Source organism: Loxodonta africana, chromosome 18 (genome assembly GCF_030014295.1).
Source record: "Loxodonta africana isolate mLoxAfr1 chromosome 18, mLoxAfr1.hap2, whole genome shotgun sequence".
Classification (NCBI taxonomy): domain Eukaryota; kingdom Metazoa; phylum Chordata; class Mammalia; order Proboscidea; family Elephantidae; genus Loxodonta; species Loxodonta africana.
This window is the reverse complement of record NC_087359.1, coordinates 53,340,610-53,361,100: the sequence shown is the minus strand read 5'-3', so window position 1 is coordinate 53,361,100 and position 20,491 is coordinate 53,340,610. Positions and strand designations below refer to the sequence as shown.

Sequence of the window (20,491 nt, the reverse complement as noted above, 5' to 3'; positions counted from 1 at the left end):
TACAATGTGCAAAACCTTCAAGAGTTTTCTCCAGTTTTTTTTTAAAAGGTATACGATTTGGTTTCAGCTTTTCAGTAATGTTTTCTTTCTTAGGCTAGTCACGGATACATGAATATATTTTTTTTGCCTTTTTATATGTCTCCAATATTTCATTTTTAAAAGAGATATAATTCCAATAAAAGGCATTAGTTTGGTTTAAAAAAAAAAAGTTCATTATTTTTTCTATTTGTAACTGTCCAAGAATATCTTGATTCAAATTAACTTTCACCCCCTAAAATAAACCATTTTACTAGTAAACAAATAACTTCCCACTCAAAATAAAGTACTAAATCAGAGTAAATTCTGTGAAATTCTAATACCTCAGAAATGTAAAGATCAGCTTGTTTTAGCAACTCTCCAATAATCAGCACATTTGAAGTAGTGCCATCTCCTGTAATGTCATCCTGGGCTGTTGCTACTTTTGCTATCAAGGAAGCTGTTGGGTGTTGAATTTGCTGGAAAAAGTAAACAACAGCTTAAAAAAGAGAAAGGATGTGATAAAGCAGTCTACCAAAAATAAGATAACCTAGGAGTCAACAGTAAAATTAAGAAATGAAATAAGTTTCATTCTGCAAGTTTCCAAGTTTTATATTATTGATACTCACTAAATGTCAAGTCCAAAGTTTAAAAATTGAGAACTAATGAGGTTTGAACATTTTTAGGAGTCTTTGCTTCAGAATGCAATGACATTTTCAAAATACAATTAAATCTTTCAATCTCAAAGATGAATATATTTACTAAAATTGAGGATTTTATTTTCCCATGACCACAAAGAATACAATGCAGTGCCTTTAAATGACATTATTAATTTGGAAGTATCCCTAAGCTATTACTTAGACTATACAAAGATCTGAAAACAGCCAACAGACTTTTTTTTCACTGAGGTTTAATCTAATGAGTGTATCTGAAGACTGCAGTATTTGGCTGACAACCTTGGTTTAAAAACATGTAAGTTATACTATGTTCTTAATTAAGGTTTATTAAAAGTCAGCAGCGTCAGCTTACCATCTCATGGAGCAGCACATTGCCATCTTTGGTGAGTTTGATGTCACCTGTTCCAGAAACAAGCCTGTCCAGAGAACAGTGATTTTATTAACCTCACGTGGCAAGAGTCAAAAAGGCACCCCCAATGCTTATCACCATATGTCCTTAACATAGGAAACTGAGCTTGGAAAACATCCATCGTACCACAGTGGGCACCATAGTAGTTACCGCCATTTGCAGCCCACAGAATCATTTCTCTCCAGATGGACTGCTATGGCTATTTCATTCCAAGTGGATGATTTACAAGTTTAAAGAACAGTTGATGGGCTATTAACAGTGCGTGTTCAAAGAAAAGTACTGAAAGTACTTGGAAGTCTACAAGCCACAAATTTGCAAATCTCTTGCAGGTTTTCTATTTTGGCCAATGTTATCATTTACTCTGTTACTCAACTTAGGTTCCCTCATCCCTCATATTTAATAGATCACCAAATTCTGTCAATTCGACAACCTAACTATCTCTTGAATCTACTCCATCCTCTCCATCTCCACCGTAATCATCATTTCTACCCTGGACTACTTAGACATTCTCCTGATATCTCTGAATTTGAAATCACCCTCCACACTACATTTATCTCTCTAATATGCAGTGTTATGCAGTCAGGTCCCTAATCAAATATCCTTCCATGATGTCATGTTCTCCATCACCTTCAAAGTAAAATCCAAACTATTTGGCAATAACATACTTGACTTCCCCCACGTGTCTGTACCAAGATGGATGTCAGGGGAGACTCTGAAACCTGCCCTAGAAAACGTCGAGCAGCTAAAGCAAGAGGAAAAATTGATGAAGTAAAAGAACTGAAGATTTCAAAGGGTGTCTCGAGAAGACAAAGTAAAGTATGATAATGACATGTGCAAAGAGCCGGAGATGGAAAACCAAAAGAGAAGAACACGCTCGGCGTTTCTTAAGCTTAAAGAACTGAAGAAAAAATTCAAGCCTCAAGTTGCAATAGTAAAGGATTCTATGGGGAAAATAGTAAACGATGCAGGAAGCATCAAAAGAAGATGGAAGGAATACACAGTCATTATACCAAAAAGAATTAGTTGATGTTCAACCATTTCAAGAGGTGGCATATAATCAGGAACTGATGGTACTAAAGGAAGAAGTCCAAGCTGCTCTGAAGCCATTGGTGAAAAACAAGGCTCCAGGAATTGATGGAATTATCAATTGAGATGTTTCAACACATGGATGCAGTGCTGGTGGTGCTCACTCACCTATGCCAAGAAATATGGAAGACAGCGTCCTGGCCAACTGACTGGAAGAGATCCATATTTATGCCTATTCCCAAGGAAGGTGATCCAACCGAATGTGGAAATTATAGAACAATATCATTAATATCACACACAAGCAAAATTTTGCTGAAGATCATTCAAAAATGGCTGCAGCAGTATATCGACAGGGAACTGCCAGAAATTCAGACTGGTTTCAGAAGAGGATGTGGAACCAGGGATATCATTGTTGATGTCAGATGGATCCTGGATGAAAGCAGAGAAGACCAGGATGTTTACCTGTGTTTTATTGACTATGCAAAGGCATTCGACTGTGTGGATCATAACGAATTATGGATAACACTGCGAAGAATGGGAATTTCAGAACACTTAATTGTGCTCATGAGGAACCTTTACATAAATCAAGAGGCAGTTGTTCGGACAGAACAGGGGGATACTGATTGGTTTAAAGACAGGAAAGGTGTGTGTCAGTGTTGTATTTTTTCACCATACCTGTTCAATATCTATGCTGAGCAAATAATACGAGAAGCTGGACTATATGAAGAATGGGGCATCAGGATTGGAGGAAGACTCATTAACAACCCGTGTTATGCAGATGACACAACCTTGCTTGCTGAAAGTGAAGAGGATTTGAAGCACTTACTAATGAAGATCAAAGACCGCAGCCTTCAGTATGGATTACACCTCAACGTAAAGAAAACAAAAATCCTCACAACTGGACCAATGAGCAACATCATGATAAACAGAGAAAAGACTGAAGTTGTCAAGGATTTTTTACTTGGATCCACAATCAACAGCCATGGAAGCAGCAGTCAAGAAATCAAAAGATGCATTGCATTGGATAAATCTGCTGCAAAGGACTTCTTTAAAGTGTTGAAGAGCAAAGATGTCACCTTGAAGACTAAGGTGCGCCTGACCCAAGCCATGGTATTTTCAATTGCATCATATGCATGTGAAAGCTGGACAATGAATAAGGAAGACCGAAGAACTGACACCTCTGCATTGTGGTGTTGGAGAACAATATTCAATATACCATGGACTGCCAAAAGAACAAACAAATCTATCTTAGAAGAAGTACAGCCAGAATGCTCCTCAGAGGCAAGGATGGCGAGACTGCGTCTTACATACTTTGGACATGTTGTCAGGAGGGATTAGTCCCTGGAGAAGGACATCATGCTTGGCAGAGTACAGGGTCAGTGGAAAAGAGGGAGACCCTCAATGAGGTGGATTGACACAGTGGCCGCAACAATGAGCTCAAGCATAACAATGACTGTAAGGATGGCTCAGGACTGGGCAGTGCTTCGTTCTGTTGTGCACAGGGTCACTACGAGTCACAACCGACTCGGCGGCACCTAACAACAACAACAACATACTTGACTTTTCCCAATCTGGCTTCTGTTATCTCTCCTGCCTCATCTACCACTTTCCCGAAAGCAAATCCTGTGATTCCCCCAATATATCATGCTTTTTGTTTCTACTGGATTTACACCTTTGGGCTTTCTTCCTCCTGAAGTTGCCCTACCTAGGATCTTCCTCCCTTCTCCAACTGGTGAACCCTTATTCTTCTTTCGAGACTCTGATCAAACATCATCTGTTATTTGACAGGCTTTTCCTTTTTACACCAGTAGTCACTTTTCTCAATACAACCACAGAGACAGAGATATAAATTATTGGCACATCTGTCTCCCCCTACCGTATCTCAAGAATAGAAATGCTATCTTGGTCATTTGTGTTTCCAGTATCTAGCAGAGTTACATTTACAGTTATTAGTTTATTCCTCTGAAGATGTATCTCCCTTCTTACACCCATTTCCCCTCATCCTTCTTTTTCCCTCACTAAATAAATATATGCCGAAATTATGAATATGAAGACCCGTAGGCACAGAGCGACCAAGTAACATGCCCAAGGAGTCACTGCTAGAAGGTTACGGAACTTGAATTTGAACCTATGCCTGTCAGGCTCCAAAGCCACTGCCAAACCCAGAATATCTGTCGAATTTACAGACTAAGGGCATGTAGCCTCAAAAACCAAGGAAGTTAAATAGCTTACGTTACTAATGAGACACTACATGAACTGACTTTCTAGGCGCATATGAACATCACAGTGAAAAGCTGGCGGGGAAGGGAGGGTTTCCACAGATTCACTCCTGAGACCCTTTCCTCAGGAGGCTCTCCTGCTCCTCCCCCGTCGGGCTGGAGAGGACCTCAGGACAGGAATGAGAACGAGAGAAAACCAGCCCACAGGTGTGTCCCCATCGCCCCATTCTCTTCGCGGAATGTCCGTCTCAGGGCACGCCCGGACACCCAACAACCCCCAGCGCCGTAACCGCCGCTCCAACCGCCGCCTCACATTTTCATCGTGCCCTTAGGCCCCAAGTTGGTCCGCAGCACATCCTGCAGCCCTCGGGCGGCGCATATATTGACGGCCAAAGCTGCTTGGGCCCGCGCCACCTCGGCCTTGGAGTTTAGGGCCTTGACTGCAGCCATAGGGCGAGCAATCCAGGCAACAACACAGCCGGCAAAAACCGCCTCGAACACGATTCTGAGAATAACTCCGGCGCCGCACCGCCCTCTTCTGAGCCTCAGCCAATCACCGCCAGGACAGGAAATGACGTTGTGAAAACATCGCTGGGACGGACGTCAGAGCCGCCTTGGGTCGGGTCGCAAAAATGGCGTCCTCCGCCCCGTCTCGTACTTCGTCAGGGAAGCGAGTGGTGAATCAGGACGAACTGCGGCGGTTAATGAAGGAGAAGCAACGTTTGAGCACCAATCGGAAACGGATAGAATCTCCATTCGCAAAATACAACCGTTTAGGGCAGCTGAGTTGTGCCCTGTGTAACACCTCGGTTAAGAGCGAGCTTCTGTGGCAGACTCACGTCCTGGGAAAGCAGCACCGAGAGAAAGTGGCTGAGCTGAAAGGCGCGAAGGAAGCCACCCAGGGATTGTCCACCAGTGCAGAGCCTCTGTCCGCCAAGAGGAAGGCGCCGGACGCAGAGAGCCAAGATGCCAAGAGAGCAAAGGCCTCCACGGTGCTTCAGGTACAGCCGTCCACATCTGCTTTGCCCACGAACTTTGATAAAACAGGAAAGGAGTCCACTAAAGCAACCGCCAGTAAGGCTTTAAGACTCGGTTTACTCCCTGATTATGAGGATGAAGAAGAGGACGAAGGGGAAGAGGAGGGAGCAGAAGGAAAAAAGGAGGACGCTACCAGGGTGCCGCCGGACGCACAGGGCAAGGAACACTCACTGCCCTCCTCGCGGGAGGCAACAAGTAGTGTGCTGCCAAACGATTTCTTTGATACAAATCCTCCCAAGGCCCCCTTAATCCCTCATTCAGGGTCAATCGAGAAAGCAGAAATACATGAAAAAGTGGTGGAAAGGAGAGAAAACACTGCGGAAGCACTACCGGAAGGTTTTTTTGACGACCCCGAAGTAGATGCGAGGGTACGAAAGGTTGATGCCCCAAAGGATCAGATGGACAAAGAGTGGGACGAATTTCAAAAAGCCATGAGGCAGGTCAACACTATTTCTGAAGCCATAGTGGCTGAAGAGGACGAGGAGGGACGGTTGGACCGGCAGATTGGGGAAATCGATGAGCAGATAGAGTGTTACCGTCGGGTGGAAAAGCTGCGGAATCGCCAGGATGAAATAAAACACAAGCTTAAAGCAGTTCTGACCATAAAAGAACTGCAGAAAAAGGAAGAGGAGAATGTTGACAGCGACGATGAGGGGGAACTGCAGGACCTGTTGTCTCAGGATTGGAGGGTGAAAGGGGCTTTGTTATAGGGTTCCAAGGACCCAAGATTTTTAACGGCCTCTACGTTTATATGGAAGACACTGTCTCTTGGTGTGATCTCGGTTACTCCATGGCTAGAGGCTTGTCTGCCTAACCCGCTTATTGAAATAAAAAGAGCCTGTGAGGGACAGCACTTTGGAAAACCGGTGTAAAATACTTTTGAGGTAAAGTTGTTCTTCAAGTTTTTGAAGTTTTTCACACATTTACAGGTTTAAATGTATGACTTTGAGCTGTAAAATCTGTAAGCTGTAAATATTGCACATAGCTAAATATATATATTTACTTAAGTAACTGTTTTGAAATTTTGAATTAATATAAGTGAGCCCAACAGACATGTTTTTAGGTACGTATGAATGTGCTATTTGGGATGTATATGGCTCTTTCTGACTCCTAATTCATACTCAAGTGGTGTTTTGTTTTTTAGAACATTGCTTATAAACACATGTCATTCTGGGTTAATCAGTTCTCTGAGTATTGTTTCTTTTTTCAAAAACATGCTTTAGAAGAACATAGAGAAAAATATGTGCCAAACACGATCACCCTCCTCAAACTCAGAGTTTCTCTTGACTACCCCAATAATTCTCAGATGTAGGTGCACGTGAGAATCACCTTTGAAATCTAAAATATACATATATATAATATGCATATATATAAAATATACTTTTTTTCTTTATATTAAAAAAAACCTGTTGCCATCGATTCAATTCCAACTCACAGTGACCCTATAGGACGGAGTAGAAATGGCCCATAGGACTTCCAAGGAGAGTGGCTGGTGGATTTGAACTGCCAGCCTTTTAGTTGGCAAGCATAGCTCTCAACCACTGTGTCAGCCAGGGCTGTGTGTGTGTGTGGTGTGTGTGTGGTGTGTGCGTGTGTGTTTAACGTGCCTGAATTCTACCCTTAGATGGAGCCCTGATGGCACAGTGGTTAAAAGCTCAGCTGTTAACCAACAGGTCGGCAATTCGAATCCACCAGCCACTCCTTGGAAACCCTATGGGGCAGTTCTACTCTGTCCTATAGGATCGCTATGAGTTGGAGTCGACTCGATGGCAGTGGGTGTGGTTTTTGGTTTATGTGTGTTTATGTGTTTTTGTTTTTTGTCCAGTGTGCCTGAGTCCTACCCTTAAAAAGCTCCCTAAACCAGTTGCCGTCAAGTCAGTTCCGATTCATAATGACCTCCGTAGGTTATTAAATACACCAAAGTTGGAGAACCACTGCCCTAAATCCAGAACCCACTTATATTTTTGCAGGTTTTGCTTTTTCCTTAAATAACATATTCCATAATTTTGCTGTCTTGTATAAAAGAGATATTGCCTTTTATTTATAGTTTATCCAGTCTTAAGTTTTACTACGTTTTGCAGTAAATTATGGTTCAGAATTAAAGGTTCTATCTATTATAGGAAGGATATTTAAGTTGTTTTCCTAGCAGTAACAATTGACTTGTGCTGGCCATTGATAGTTTAAATTACCCTCCCTTTGGAGATAAAAGTATTCAGATAGGAAAAAGGAATCAGCAGTGTTCCAGGGATAGAAATACATAGAACATATTCAAAGAACAGTGAGCAGTAATAATAATAGCTAAGGCATATATAGCTCTTACTCTGAGCCAGACAAGGTTCTGTGGGCTTTACATATGTTAACTCAGCCTAGTTCGGATAAAGCCAGGTTTTACGGAAGGAAGTACCAAGAGATAAGGTATGGAATGCCTTGAGCATTAGGTGAAAGAATTTCTCCTGCAGGCACTATGGAAAAAACTGGAGGTTTTTGAGGAAATCTGCAGAGAAATGGAAGTTTATTCTAGGTGCAGTATATAGAATGGAATGAACACGGGAAGGGGAGAAGACAGCAGGGAGACTAGTCAGAAACTAGTGTTTCAAAAGGCTTTGATTGGGTATGGATTGGGAGAAAAGGAATAGATAGAATTTCACAGGAAGAGCTGACATTTTAGTGATAGATGAGAAATAAAAGAACAGGAGGAATAAAGATGAGCTCTAAGGTTTTTTTAGTGTAGGTGACTGAAAGAAGTCATCTAACACTGAGCAGGTGCTCTGTGTCACAAATTATTAATTATCCTATGACTTCAGTACAAAGTTGTTGCTTTCTTGAGCTATCAGCTGATTAGTGATAGCAACTTTGATGACATAGAGGACATGCCCGCCACAAATGTATGAACCCACAGTCACTCAGAATTTTCCATCATTCATCACTTTATTATTTCAGAATGTGAAAAACTACAAAAGTAGCCTTGAATGGTGGGCCCAGTTCTCGTTGGCCCAAGAGGTTATGCTTATGATCTAGAGCAGCACTGTCCATTCAAATAAAATGCAAGCTACATATGTACTTTAAAATTTTTGAGTAGCCACATTAAAAAGCAAAAAGAAATGTGGCATTAATTTTAATAATGCGTTTTATTTCATCTAAAAGATTAACATTCAAAATGTCATTTTTTAAAAATTATTAATCAGATATTTTACTTTTTGTACTTCTTTTATTGCACTTTAGGTGAAGGTTTATAGAGCAAATTAGTTTCCCATTCAATAATTTATACACAAAGAGTTCCATGATATTGGTTGCAACCCCTACAGTGTGTCATCACTCTCTTCATTACCACCCTGAGTTACCCATTTCCATTCGTCTCGTTTTCCTGCCCCTTTCTGCCTTCTCGTCTTTGCTTTTTGGGCAGATGTTGCCCTTTTGGTCTCATAGAGTTGATTGTTCTAAGAAGCACTTTCCTCACAGGTATTATTGTTTATTTTTTAGGCCTGTCTGTTACTTGGTTGAAAGGTAATGTCTGGGAGTGGCTTCAGATCCAAGTTAGAAGGATGACTCCTTAGGGCCATAGTCTTGGGGGTTCCTCTAGTCTCTATCAGACCAGTAATTCTGGTCTTTTTTATGAATTTGGATTTTGTTCTACATTTTTCTCCTGCTCTGTCCAGGACCCTCTATTGTGATCCTGGTCAGAGTAGTTGGTAGTGGTAGCCAGGCACCATCTAGTTCTGGTCTTAGGCTGGTGGAGGCTGTGGTTCATGAGGCCGTTAGATCTTTGGACTCATTGCTTCCTTGAGTCTTTGGTTTTCTTCAGTCTCCTTTGCTCTGGACGGGAAAAGACCAATAGTTGTATCTTAGATGACCGCTCGCAAGCTTTTAAGACCCCAGATGTTACTCACCAAAGTAAGATGTAGAGCACTGACTTTATGAGCTATAGTATGCCAATTGACCTAGATGACCCCCAAGACTATGATCCCCAGCCCTCAAGCCTAGTAGCTCAGTCCCACAAAGTATTTGGTTATGTCTAAGTAGTTTCCCTGACTGTGTTCCATTGTATATATGGCTATGCATGCAGCAATACAAATATGTATGTAGAAATATCCAACTGTGTCTATACATGCACATAGGTGTACTCCCATGTGCCCTCCCATACCTATTCATACATATCTGCCTATGTATCCAGTCGTGTATTATTGTTTGTTATTACTGTTGCCTTTTTTTCTTGCATACCTAATGCATCAGTTAAGTCCTGTCAGTTCTGCCTTAAAATGTGCCTAGAATCTGTCCAGTTCTTTCTGTGTCCTAGCCACCAGCACTCATTGTTGCCTAGTCCCCTGATCCCAGCCACAATCTATTATCAACAAGAATCCAGAGTGATCTTTTGAAAATTTACATCAAGCTACTCTGAGCCTTAAAACTCTCCATTATATGCTTCTATCATGTTTAGAAAAAAAAAGAAATAATCCAAGCCCCTATTAAGCCTACATGGCATTCAGGGGCTGCTAATTCATATATCTACTACTATGAACTAATGACCACAAGCCCCTGTTAAAGGGTAGGAAAGCATAACTGCTGTATGTTGAGATCAGTTGACATTCAGGAATAGCGGCCTGGCATGATTGAGTTTTCTTTAATTTCAAGAGATGTTGCAAATCAAAACCGTTTTTATGTTTTTAGTGAAATCTCAGACACAGTGTGGGCTGAATGTGATCCTTGGGCCCCTACTTTGAGACCTACCACTCTTAACCTCATCTTTTACACTCTAACCCTTTAGTCTCTATGTCCCAGTTCTCACTGGCTAGCTTTCTGTCCCCTAAACATGCCCTTGCTATTCCTTCTGCTTAGAACCTGACTTAAGATAACATGGCAGTCTTCTCATCATTCACTTCTCAGCTCTAATATCTCTCAGGCCTTACCAGATGACATAAACAGCCAACCCCCCACCTCCTGTCAGTCTCTATCACTCTATTTTAAAAATGCTTTACGTTTAAGTGTAAGTTAATGTCTCTCCACACCAGAGTGTAAACTTCACAAAAGCAGGGAGTTTATCTGTTTTGTTCACAACCCAAAATAATGCCTGGCATATAATAGGGCTTAATTAATATCTGTTGAATGAATAATAACCATACAGCAGGAAGTTGCTTGGAAAAGTGGCTAAAAAAAAAAAAAAAAGACCAAGCTGACTAGTGGAAACCATAACCAGAACAAAAGTCAGTTCAGTGGCTAGAACAAAGGGCTGAGAAATCTTTTCCTGCCATGTTTCTGCCTTACTTCCCTGGCACAGGAAGGCCTTACCTATTCTGAGAGCACACAGCAGCACAAGGAGCACACACAACAGCCTCTAGGGTGCAATGGGCCACCTCTGCATTTAGCAGCTAATTGGAATTCCTCACGGCACCAAGCAAGCAAAGACGGATGGCGGGAGCTAGTGGGCAGCCTTGATTGCCTAGAGACCTCTTAACTGGAAAGCAGGAGAAAGAAAGTGATGCAGTAGCAGGGTAAGATCAAAGAGCAAGTATACTCTGCTTCCCAGCTGCTCTCAGCCCTCAGTCTGCTTCTCTGCCATCACCATTTCCTTTGGCTCGCTCCTGTTGCTTGGCAGGCAGCTATTTCGGAGAGAATCTTTGCACCCAGGCATCCTTCACTGAAAGCACTCCCAGTCTCTCAGAAGAGAGGCGTTCCATCTGCCTATGTCTCCATTTTGCTAATGGCATTTGGCGGGATTCATGTCCACTTGGAGCCAGCGGTCACCTTTAGGGGAATGGGGAGGACCACACTGATTGGGTAGCTGATGGTACTGGTGGTTGTTTTTTTGTTGTGTGTTCGCTTGTTGTTTTGCTAAATACGGTTAGAGTGTCAATCAAGCCAACTTGTCAAGATTATTATTAATAATAGCTACAATTCTGGATACCTACCATGTGTGGCATTATGCTAGGGCCTGACATATACTACCTCTAATACGACGACCCCGTAAAATATATGATGCCCTCATTTTACAGATGAGGAGACTGAGGCTCAGAAGTGAAGCAACTTGTTCAAGGCAACATCCCAAAGCTGGTTCTTTCCACTGTTTCCCTGCATCGTTATTACTTAATGAGAGTATTGCATTTGTATTTGCATATTGAGGGTATTTTTTTCTCACCACCCTCATATCAGTCTTCCTCAAATCTCAACACCCCCTAGAGAGATAACACTACAATTATCACCTCCATTTTAGATGCCTAATGAGTTGTCAAGGTCACTCAGCAAGTTAACTGCTAAAGAAAGACTAGATGTAACTTGATTCCCCATTCAGTGGTCTCTCTACTATTTATTAATGAAATGTGGGAAATGAGGGAAGATCCCCAAAAACACCAAGAATTAAGATTAGGGATGTTTGCTGTCAAGGTTAAGGGAATTTAGTGTTCTTCAGAAAACTTGGCTGGGTGGGGAAGCCATATTTTTTAAAGTTTGTTGCCCTCAGATTTTCTCCACACACTCACCCTCCCCTGCCCTGTCCCCATTTCACCAACAGTAAGTTGTATCCCTCAGTGGTCTCTGATAGGAGGAAGGAAGATGATTTCAGTTCTGTGACATTTCAGCTAGGAAACAGCTACACAGTGCCCTGTTACCTACCACTTTTTAACAACATGGCCTTAGTTTTCCTCAACTGCAAAACAGGGAGAGTAGTAGTGCCTACCTTCTGGGGGTACTCATGTTTAAATGCATATAAATTCTTTTAGTACAGCATCTGCCCCATAGTAAGCATTCATTCACTATGAGCTAATATTATTCATTATTCATGTTCATATATATTTATATATTATTCAGGCTTATATGTGTGCACTCACACAGGTTTATATATAAACCATATATATATGGTTTATTCCACAACATTGCTTTTCTTCCATGGCACCATTCTCAGAGGGTTTCTGGGGGAAAATGCAAAGAAAGGGATGTACTCTGGGATAATCTAGACATACCAGAGAACCTGGATTAAATAGAGGTACTTTCCAAGAAGGAGCCCTGGCGGCACAGTGGTTAAGCTCTTGGCTGCTAACCAAAAGGTCAGTGGTTTCAACCCACCAAGGGAGAAAGATATGACAATCTCCTTCCATAAAGATTGTTGTTGTTAGGTGCCATTGAGTCAGTTCCAACTTATGGTGACCCTATGTACAACAGAGTGAAACACTGCCCGGTCCTAGACCGTCTTCACAATCATTGCTATGCTTGAGCCCATTGTTGCAGCCACTCTGTCAATCCATCTCACTGAGGGTCTTCCTCTCTATCGCTGACCCTCTACTTTACCAAGCATGATGTTCTTCTGCAGGGACCAGTCCCTCCTGATAACCTGTCCAAAGTATGTGAGACGAAGTCTCACCATCCTTCTAATGAGTATTCTGGCTATACCTCTCTCAAGACAGATTTGTTCGTTTTCCTGGCAGTCCACGGTATGTATATTCAGTATTCTTTGCCAGCAACATAATTCAAAGGCATCAGTTCTTTGCTCTTCCTTATTCATTGTCCAGCTTTTGCATGCATACAAGGCAACTGAAAAAATCATGGCTTGGATCAGGTGCACCTTAGTCCTCAAAGTGACATCTTTGCTTTTGTGACACAGTGACCTCCTTAGGTCTTTTGCAGATTTGCCCAACGCAATGTCGTTTGATTTCCTGACTGCTGCTTACGTGGGCATCTATTGTGGATCCAAGTAAAATGAAATCCTTGACAACTTCAATCTTTCTCTGTTTATCATGATGTTGTTTATTGGTCCAGTTGTAAGGATTTTTGTTTTCTTTATGTTGAGGTGTAATCCATACTGAAGGTTTTGGTTTTTCTTTTTGGTATGTTGAGGTGTAATCCACACTGAAGGTTGTAGTCTTTGATCTCCATCAGTAAGTGCTTCAAGTCCTCTTCACTTTCTGAAAGCAAGGTTGTGTAATCTGTATATCACAGGTTGTTGATGAGTCTACCTCCAACACTGATGCCATGTTTTTCTTTATATAGTCCAGCTTCTCAGATTATATGCTCAGCATACAGACTGAGTAAGTATGGGCAAAGGATACAACCCTGACGCCACCTTTCCTGCCTTTAAACCACACGGTATTCCCTTGTTCTGTTCAAATGACTGCCTCTTGGTCTATGTACAGGTTCTGCATAAGCACAATTGAAGTGTTCTGGAATTCCCATTCTTTGCAATGTTATCCATAATTTGTTATGATCCACACAGTCAAAAAGCCTTTGCATAGTCAGTAAAAACACAGGTACACATCTTTCTGGTATTCTCTGCTTTCAGCCAAGATCCATCTGGCATCAGCAATGATATCCCTCGTTCCACATCCTCTTCTGAATCTGGCTTGAATTTTTGGCAGTTCCCTGTCAGTGTACTGCTGCAGCCGCCTTTGAATGATCTTAGCAAAATTTTCTGTGTGATATTAATGATACTGTTCGATAATTTCCACATTCTGTTGGATCGCCTTTCTTTGGAGTGGGCACAGATATGGATCTCTTCCTGTCAGTTGGCCAGGTAGCTGTCTTCCAAATTTCTTGGCATAGATAAGTGAGCACCTCCAATGCTGCATCCATTTGTTGAAATACCTCAACTGGTATTCTGTCAATTCCTGGAGCCTTGTTTTTTTGCCAGTGCCTTCAGTGCAGCTTGGACGTCTTCCTTTAGTACCATCAGTTCTTGGTCATATGCTACCTCCTGAAATGGTTGAATATCGACCAATTCTTTTTGGTACAGTGACTCCATGTATTCCTTCCGTCTTCTTTTGATGCTTCCTGCATTGTTCAATATTTTGCCCATAGAATCTCTCAAAATTGCAACTCAAAGCTTGAATTTTTTCTTCAGTTCTTTCAACTTGAAAAATGCCAGGCATGTTCTTCCCTTTTGGTTTTCTAACTCCAGGTCTTTGCACATTTCATTAAATACTTAGTTTTCTTCAGCCACCCATTGAAATCTTCTGTTCAGCTTTTTTACTTCATCATCTCTTCCATTCGTTTTAGCTGCTCTACATTCAAGAGTAAGTTTCAGAGCCTCTTCTGACATCCATTTTTGGTCTTTTGTTTCCTGTCTTTTTAGTGACCTTTTGCTTTCTTCATGTATAATGTCCTTAATATCATCTCACAACTCATCTGGTGTTCGGTCATTAGTGTTCAGTGCATCAAATCTATTCTTGAAATGGTCTCAAAATTCAGGTGGGATATTCTCAAGGTCATACTTTAGCCCTGGTGGACTTGCTTTAGTTTTCTTCAATGTCCACTTGAACTTGCATATGAACAATTGATGGTCTGTTCTGCAGTTGGCCCCTGGCCTTGTTCTGATGGATGATACTGAGCTTCTCCATTGTCTCTTTCAATAGATGAAGTCACTTGATTCCTGTGTATTCCATCTGGTGAGGTCCATGTGTATAGTCACCGTTTATGTTGTTGAAAAAGGTATTTGCAATGAATAACTTGTTGGTCTCGTAAAATTCTATCATGCCATCTCCCATCATTTCTATCACCAAGGCCATATTTTCCAACTACCAATCGTTCTTCGTTTCCAACTTTGGCATTCCAATCACAAGTGGTTATTGGTGCATCTTGATTGCATGTTTGATCAATTTCAGACTGCGTAAGTTGCGAACAAATCGTCAGTTTCTTCATCTTGGACATCACTGGTTGGTGAGTAAATTTGAACAATAGTAGTATTAATGGTCTTCCTTGTAGGTGTATGGACATTATCCTCTCACTGACAGCATTGTACTTCAGGACAGATCTTGAAACATTCTTTTCGATGATGAGTGTGATGGTGTTCCCCTTCAATTTATCATTCCCCGCGTAGACCATATGATCGTCTTGGAAACCGACGGGGCAGTTCTACTGTCCTGTAAGGTCACTAGGAGTCGGAACAACTCGACCGCACACAATGACAGCAACTTCCCAAGAAGGCTTAAATCCATTCACTCCCTCTCATTTGTATATTTGACATTTAACTGAGAACATACTGTATGACAGGTCCTGGAGATTCAGATACGTAGTCCCTGAACCAAGGGATCCTAATCTAGACCATAGTTTCTCCACCTTGGCACAATTAACATTTGAGTCCAGATAATACTTAGTTAGGGGTGTGTGGAGATGCGCTGTCCTGTGCACAGATACAGGGAAAGTATACAAAGTGTTCGGAAAATAGTGGCTTGAGTACACGGAAGGAAGTGTTCAGAGGTAGGAAAGGAAGACCACTGGGTCCAGATCGTAAAGGGCCTTGTATGCTATCCTAAGAAGTTTAGACTCTTACTCAAAAACAGAAACCCACCATGGTAAAGAATAGAGAAAAGCTAATTCATTTCTAGGGAAGTCTTATTTTCTTCAGTTGCGTAAAGAGAGAGGATGGACAAAACTGAATAATTCTTTCATCCTGGATTTCCTTGTAGTTATGTATTAGCTCTTCATTCCATAATTTCTAGAGCCCTCCGAATAAGAGGGAGGGAAAAATTGAGAAGCCCTCCTTTCTTTAAAACCCGTTGCTGTCAAGTCAATTCTGACTGATAACAAACCTATAGAACAGAGTAGAACCACCTCATATAGTTGCTCGGAGCCCTGGTGGCACAGCGGTTAAGACCTCAGCTGCTAACCAAAAGGTCAGCAGTTTGAATCTACCAGCTGCTCCTTGGAAACCGTATGGGGGCAATTCTACTCTGTCCTATAGGGTCACTGTGAGTCAGATTCTACTCAGTGGCTATAGGTTTGGTTTTTGTGGTTTTTTAATACTGCCTTAAATAAAGGACTCTGAATTTTACTTTTGTTTTTAGATTTCAAGTCCTAGAAGCTATTTTGAAAACCCCATATTATGGAGGGTGATCACATGCCTTTTTTTTTTTTGGTTGTCTTTTTTTTCTTTTTTTAATTTTCAAAAAGTTTAATTATGTAATACAAGTATACAGAAAATAATAAACATCATGTTCCCACCACCCAACATTTTTTTTTAGGAAATAGAAGAGTTCAGAAACAGCTACAGCCGAAGTTAAGGCTGTTAAATAGACCGATTCTGATTGACCAGAGGCTATCCCTGACATATCCCAAAGGAGCTCAGGGTGTTAAAGAAAGAGAGTTTAGATTTTTTTATAGACACTTGGGCAGACACACACCTGACCAATGTTTGCAGCATCAGTCATCAGTCTGGAGATTCTGGATAAAGCCCTGTCTTACCTTGTCAGCCTGAATAGGCCCACCTCTAACCAATGGTTCCCTAGCCTAACTACATACAAGGCCCCTGTCTTGGCCTAGTTGAGATTCTAGGTCAGTGAATCTAGGTTGGGGCATTAAAAATAGGATTTGTTGTTATTGTTACTACACACTGCAAAACATACACCAAATCCAACAGTTACTACGTGTATAATTCAGAGACATTGATTACATTCTTTGAGTTGTGCAACCATTCTCTCCCTCCTTTTCTGAGTTGTTCTTCCCCCATTAACATAAACTCACTGCCCCCTAAGGTTCCTATTTAATCTTTCAAGTTGCTGTGGTCAATTTGATCCCATATAGATAGTCCTTAAAAAGAGCATAATGCTCAAGGCAGATACTTTTACTAGTTAAGCTAAGCTATTCGGTTTTAAGAAGACATTGGGATATTTTTAGAATTAAGATTTAAAGATTACCTCAAAGCAGTAGTTTCGGGGGTTTGGAAATAGCATTTAAACAAGTTCTTCAGGTAATTCTGAAGTGGCAGAAACCAATGCTTGAAGCAATAAAGTAACCTATCTCATCTGTTGAGATCATAATAGAACCACCTCGTAGGGTTACTATAAGGATTAAATGAATACACACACACAATTGCTTAGCACAGGGGCATATAAGCAGCACTCAGTAATACTTATTAATAATAATAAACACTCACTGAGTACTTCCTTTGTGTAAGACATTATATAAGAATCTATAAGGAATGGAAAGGCATATTATCAACTGTGGAGCAGTCGTGTTTACCTTATTCGCCCAGCACCCAGCCAATGCCCTGCACAGGGCAGATATTCAAATAACACTTGTTGAATAAATGAAGACATGGCCCTTACCTTCAGGAAAACTACAATGTGGTTGCTAAGAAATTGGGCAGGACTCAGTCACTTATTAAACTACTGGTACAGGTAGTAGAACGAGGGCTAATCAAAAGTCCAGGGTCACAGTCCCATCTCTGCCACTCACTAGCTATGTGATGTCCACCTAGTCAGTTTACCTACCCAGTCTCGGCTTTACCCTTTCTGGCTATTGGGCTGTATCTGAGTACAATCTAAGGGCCCTCCCAGCTCTGTCTATCACCAAGACAAAAGCAAAAGGTGAAGGCAGGAGAGGGAGAGCACAGGGGCCTGCATGGTGAGAGAGGCTTCAGGAAGAGGGCTTGGGTGGAATCTCCCAGAGAAAGAGAGAAGAATGGTGGGGCTTTCCTGGTATAAAGGAAATGGAGTGAGGAACAATAGAAGTAGAAGGTGTTCAACCTGGTCTTCAACTTCTGCACCATACCAAAGCTGGAAAACTGTCGTTAACACTACCTGTCAGCCAGCCCAGAGTCCAATGGAGGAGACAAAACCTAACTTTGGTATCCAAATAGGTTCCTCACTTTGTAAAACATATTTTCCCTTTGAAAATTATTAACTTGCCTCCTGTATAACATGACCACCAGGAATTAGGACTAGAAGGCCCAACCCAGGAGTGCAGGGAAGATGGCAACAATTTTGAGTTTTTCTCAGTCCATACCTGTGACCTCAACCCTCTCTTCCTATCCCTGTCCCAGAAGCCCTTGTCTCTCTGCCATGGACCAGCTACTCCCAGAGGTGTGCCTGACTCTTCTTGACTCTGCCCTACCTCAGTCCGGCAGCTGTAGCACAAAGATATTTAAAGGAGAGGCCAAGAAACCCCTCCAGTTAAAACCCAACCTCCGCAGCATTTACTGAGCATGAAGAACCATGGGCCGATTTGAATTATTATATCTTCCTGCAGCTGTTCCCTTTTAAATATTTATCCTGGCAAATACCACCACTGTTTTTACAGCTTATTTTAATTGTGCGACTATTAAGCAAACCAAACCGTAAAATCAGCTCTTGCTGCTGAGATTTATGGGATTCACAGACCAGAGCTTATTAAAAAGAAATCTGCCGAGAAGAAACTAGCGTCACAAATGTTCTGCACCATCTCTAGGAAGGCGTGAAGCCTTTTCACTGTTCCTGCAGGGTTTCCAAGCTTTTCATAGTGGTGGCATAGAAAATAAGCAGAATCTACCCATTTCCTTATGATTATTTTTTCTTCTTAATCCTGAAGTGCCTAAGCTGAAGCTCTGAGAAGCTCACAAAGAGGATAAATGCTCTGGAAGATTTATGATCAAGGTCTAAGGGAAGGACTTAATCATGGGACTTTGATAAAATAGCTAGGAAGAGGCATGAGGTTTCCTAATTACTTGTCATCAAGACAGTTCTTAAGTTGGACCATAGAACTACTTTAAGGCTTCAATAAAAGCTCTTCTCCAAAAATGCACATACTCACAAACATTTGCATAAAAATATTCAAGAGGTTCAAGGACACCCCCGAGCCTCTCCACTGATCCCCTAGAAGTCCGTGACCCGCAGGTTATTTTTTTTATGACTTCCATTTTTATCCTCCAAGCTACCCTCATTTCCTCTTTAGGTTATCGCAGTAGCTACCTAATTCATCTCCCAATTTCTCTACCCAGCAGCCAGAGTGATCCTGGTAAAACCTAAGTGAGATCGTGTCACTTCTCCGCTGGATACAATTCACTGGCTTCCCATTTCACCTAGAATATAAGTCAAAATCTTCACAATGGCTTACAAGGCCCTCCCTGCAAGATCTGTCTCCCTGCTACCTTGCTGAATGCATCTTCTGCTCTTCTCACCCTTCTCTCCTGCTCTAGCCACATGGCTGTCCTTGCTATTCTCCCACATTCCGGCTTCTGGGCCCTTATTGATGTGCCCTCCACACTAGATCTTCACGGGGCTCTCTACTTCATTCCCTCAAGTCTTTACTCAGTTGTCACTTTGTCAGTGAGACCTTCCTGACCACTGCACTTAAAACTGCAACCTCCCACCCTCCCGGCACCTCTGCTCCTCCTCTATAGCACCCGTCATCATCTTACACAATTTTCTTTTTCCCAAATAAAAGGTCTTACATATTTACTACTGAACCAACCTGTTAGTGCAAAACCATAAAAACGAAGGAAGAAACCAGGACTTTCCCAATGTAACATGTTCAGTTGTTCAGTTACTGGCAAAATCTTCAGCTTGATATGGTAAGATGCCAGTGAACTTGATAGAGTGTAAATATGTGTACCATCACGTATGAGACTCCTTATAGACCCAGCTTGGTTCTTCATTGTCTCCTCTTGCAGTTATATATGATTTTATTACCCGTTTTCATTTGAATCCATTGGGGAATGGGACAATTCTCCCTGTTTCTTGGCCAGGGATCTCTTAGTCCTGAAAGTCTTGTGAGAAGACATGGCAAGATGGAAGTCTGCAATTTACTTTGTTGTTTATTATCTATCCCCCACACAAGCCTGTCATCTCACAAGGCCAGGGATTTTTGTGTTTTGTTTCACTACTCTATTCCAGCTCCTGGAACAGTGCCTGGCACACAGTAGGCACTCAATAAATAACTTGACTAATGACTAACTGAGTGATTAAGCTCTATGGTGGTATGAACGTATCCAGGCTGGGAAGTGGTGGGAAATGTACATTTACTAAAACACTTCTAAGGGCCACGCAGTTTGCAAGTTAGTATTAGCCATCTCGCTTAATTGCCACAAGCAATCCTAAAAGTTAATTGTATCACCATTTCACCATGAAAACTGAGATCCTGAGGAGTAAGGAAAATAGACTAAAGTTACTCAGTGGTGGAACACAATTCAAACCTAAGTCTGTGATTTCAAAGCCCTGTTTTTCCCACCATACATTACCTCATTCTCCTTGGTAGCAGTTCCCACGTCAAACAATTGGCCTCAACGAAGAAGGCTTAATACATCCAAAACAAAGCTCATCCTCCTACCTCAAATACTCCCTCCTCCCCTCTCATTTTCTGTTTCAGTTGATGATCTATTATGTACTTGCTCGCTTGAGTCATACTCATTTCATCTTTAGATAAACGAGCATTTA

General features: G+C 41.6%; 2 protein-coding genes and 1 pseudogene across 4 annotated transcripts in view; 1 reads left to right on the top strand and 2 right to left on the bottom strand.

Moving 5' to 3' along the window:
* CCT6B (chaperonin containing TCP1 subunit 6B) overlaps positions 1–20,491 on the bottom strand; it is a 54,628-nt gene that overhangs the window by 31,451 nt on the left and 2,686 nt on the right. Inside the window, exons 1-3 of one of the 3 annotated variants that reach the window (XM_023553475.2) lie at positions 4,660–4,961; positions 1,045–1,108; positions 360–494 (exon numbers count right to left, since the gene is read on the bottom strand). In XM_023553475.2, the coding sequence (XP_023409243.2) occupies positions 360–494; positions 1,045–1,108; positions 4,660–4,796 (336 nt within the window). In that variant the 5' untranslated portion in view covers positions 4,797–4,961. Of the gene's footprint in view, positions 1–359; positions 495–1,044; positions 1,109–4,659; positions 4,962–20,491 lie in introns of those variants that run through there. The other 2 variants (XM_064271417.1, XM_064271416.1) reach the window with 2 other exon arrangements.
* ZNF830 (zinc finger protein 830) lies at positions 4,979–6,395 on the top strand. The gene has a single exon (XM_010594230.3). It carries the CDS (start codon positions 4,979–4,981, stop codon positions 6,092–6,094), a length of 1,116 nt encoding a protein of 371 aa, XP_010592532.1. The 3' UTR covers positions 6,095–6,395.
* On the bottom strand, positions 19,689–19,839 carry LOC135228099 (large ribosomal subunit protein eL39-like; annotated as a pseudogene).

Coding starts and splice junctions, on each gene's coding strand:
- ZNF830 (XM_010594230.3), top strand. CDS start 4,979: ATGGCGTCCTCCGCCCCGTCTCGTACTTCGTCAGGGAAGCGAGTGGTG.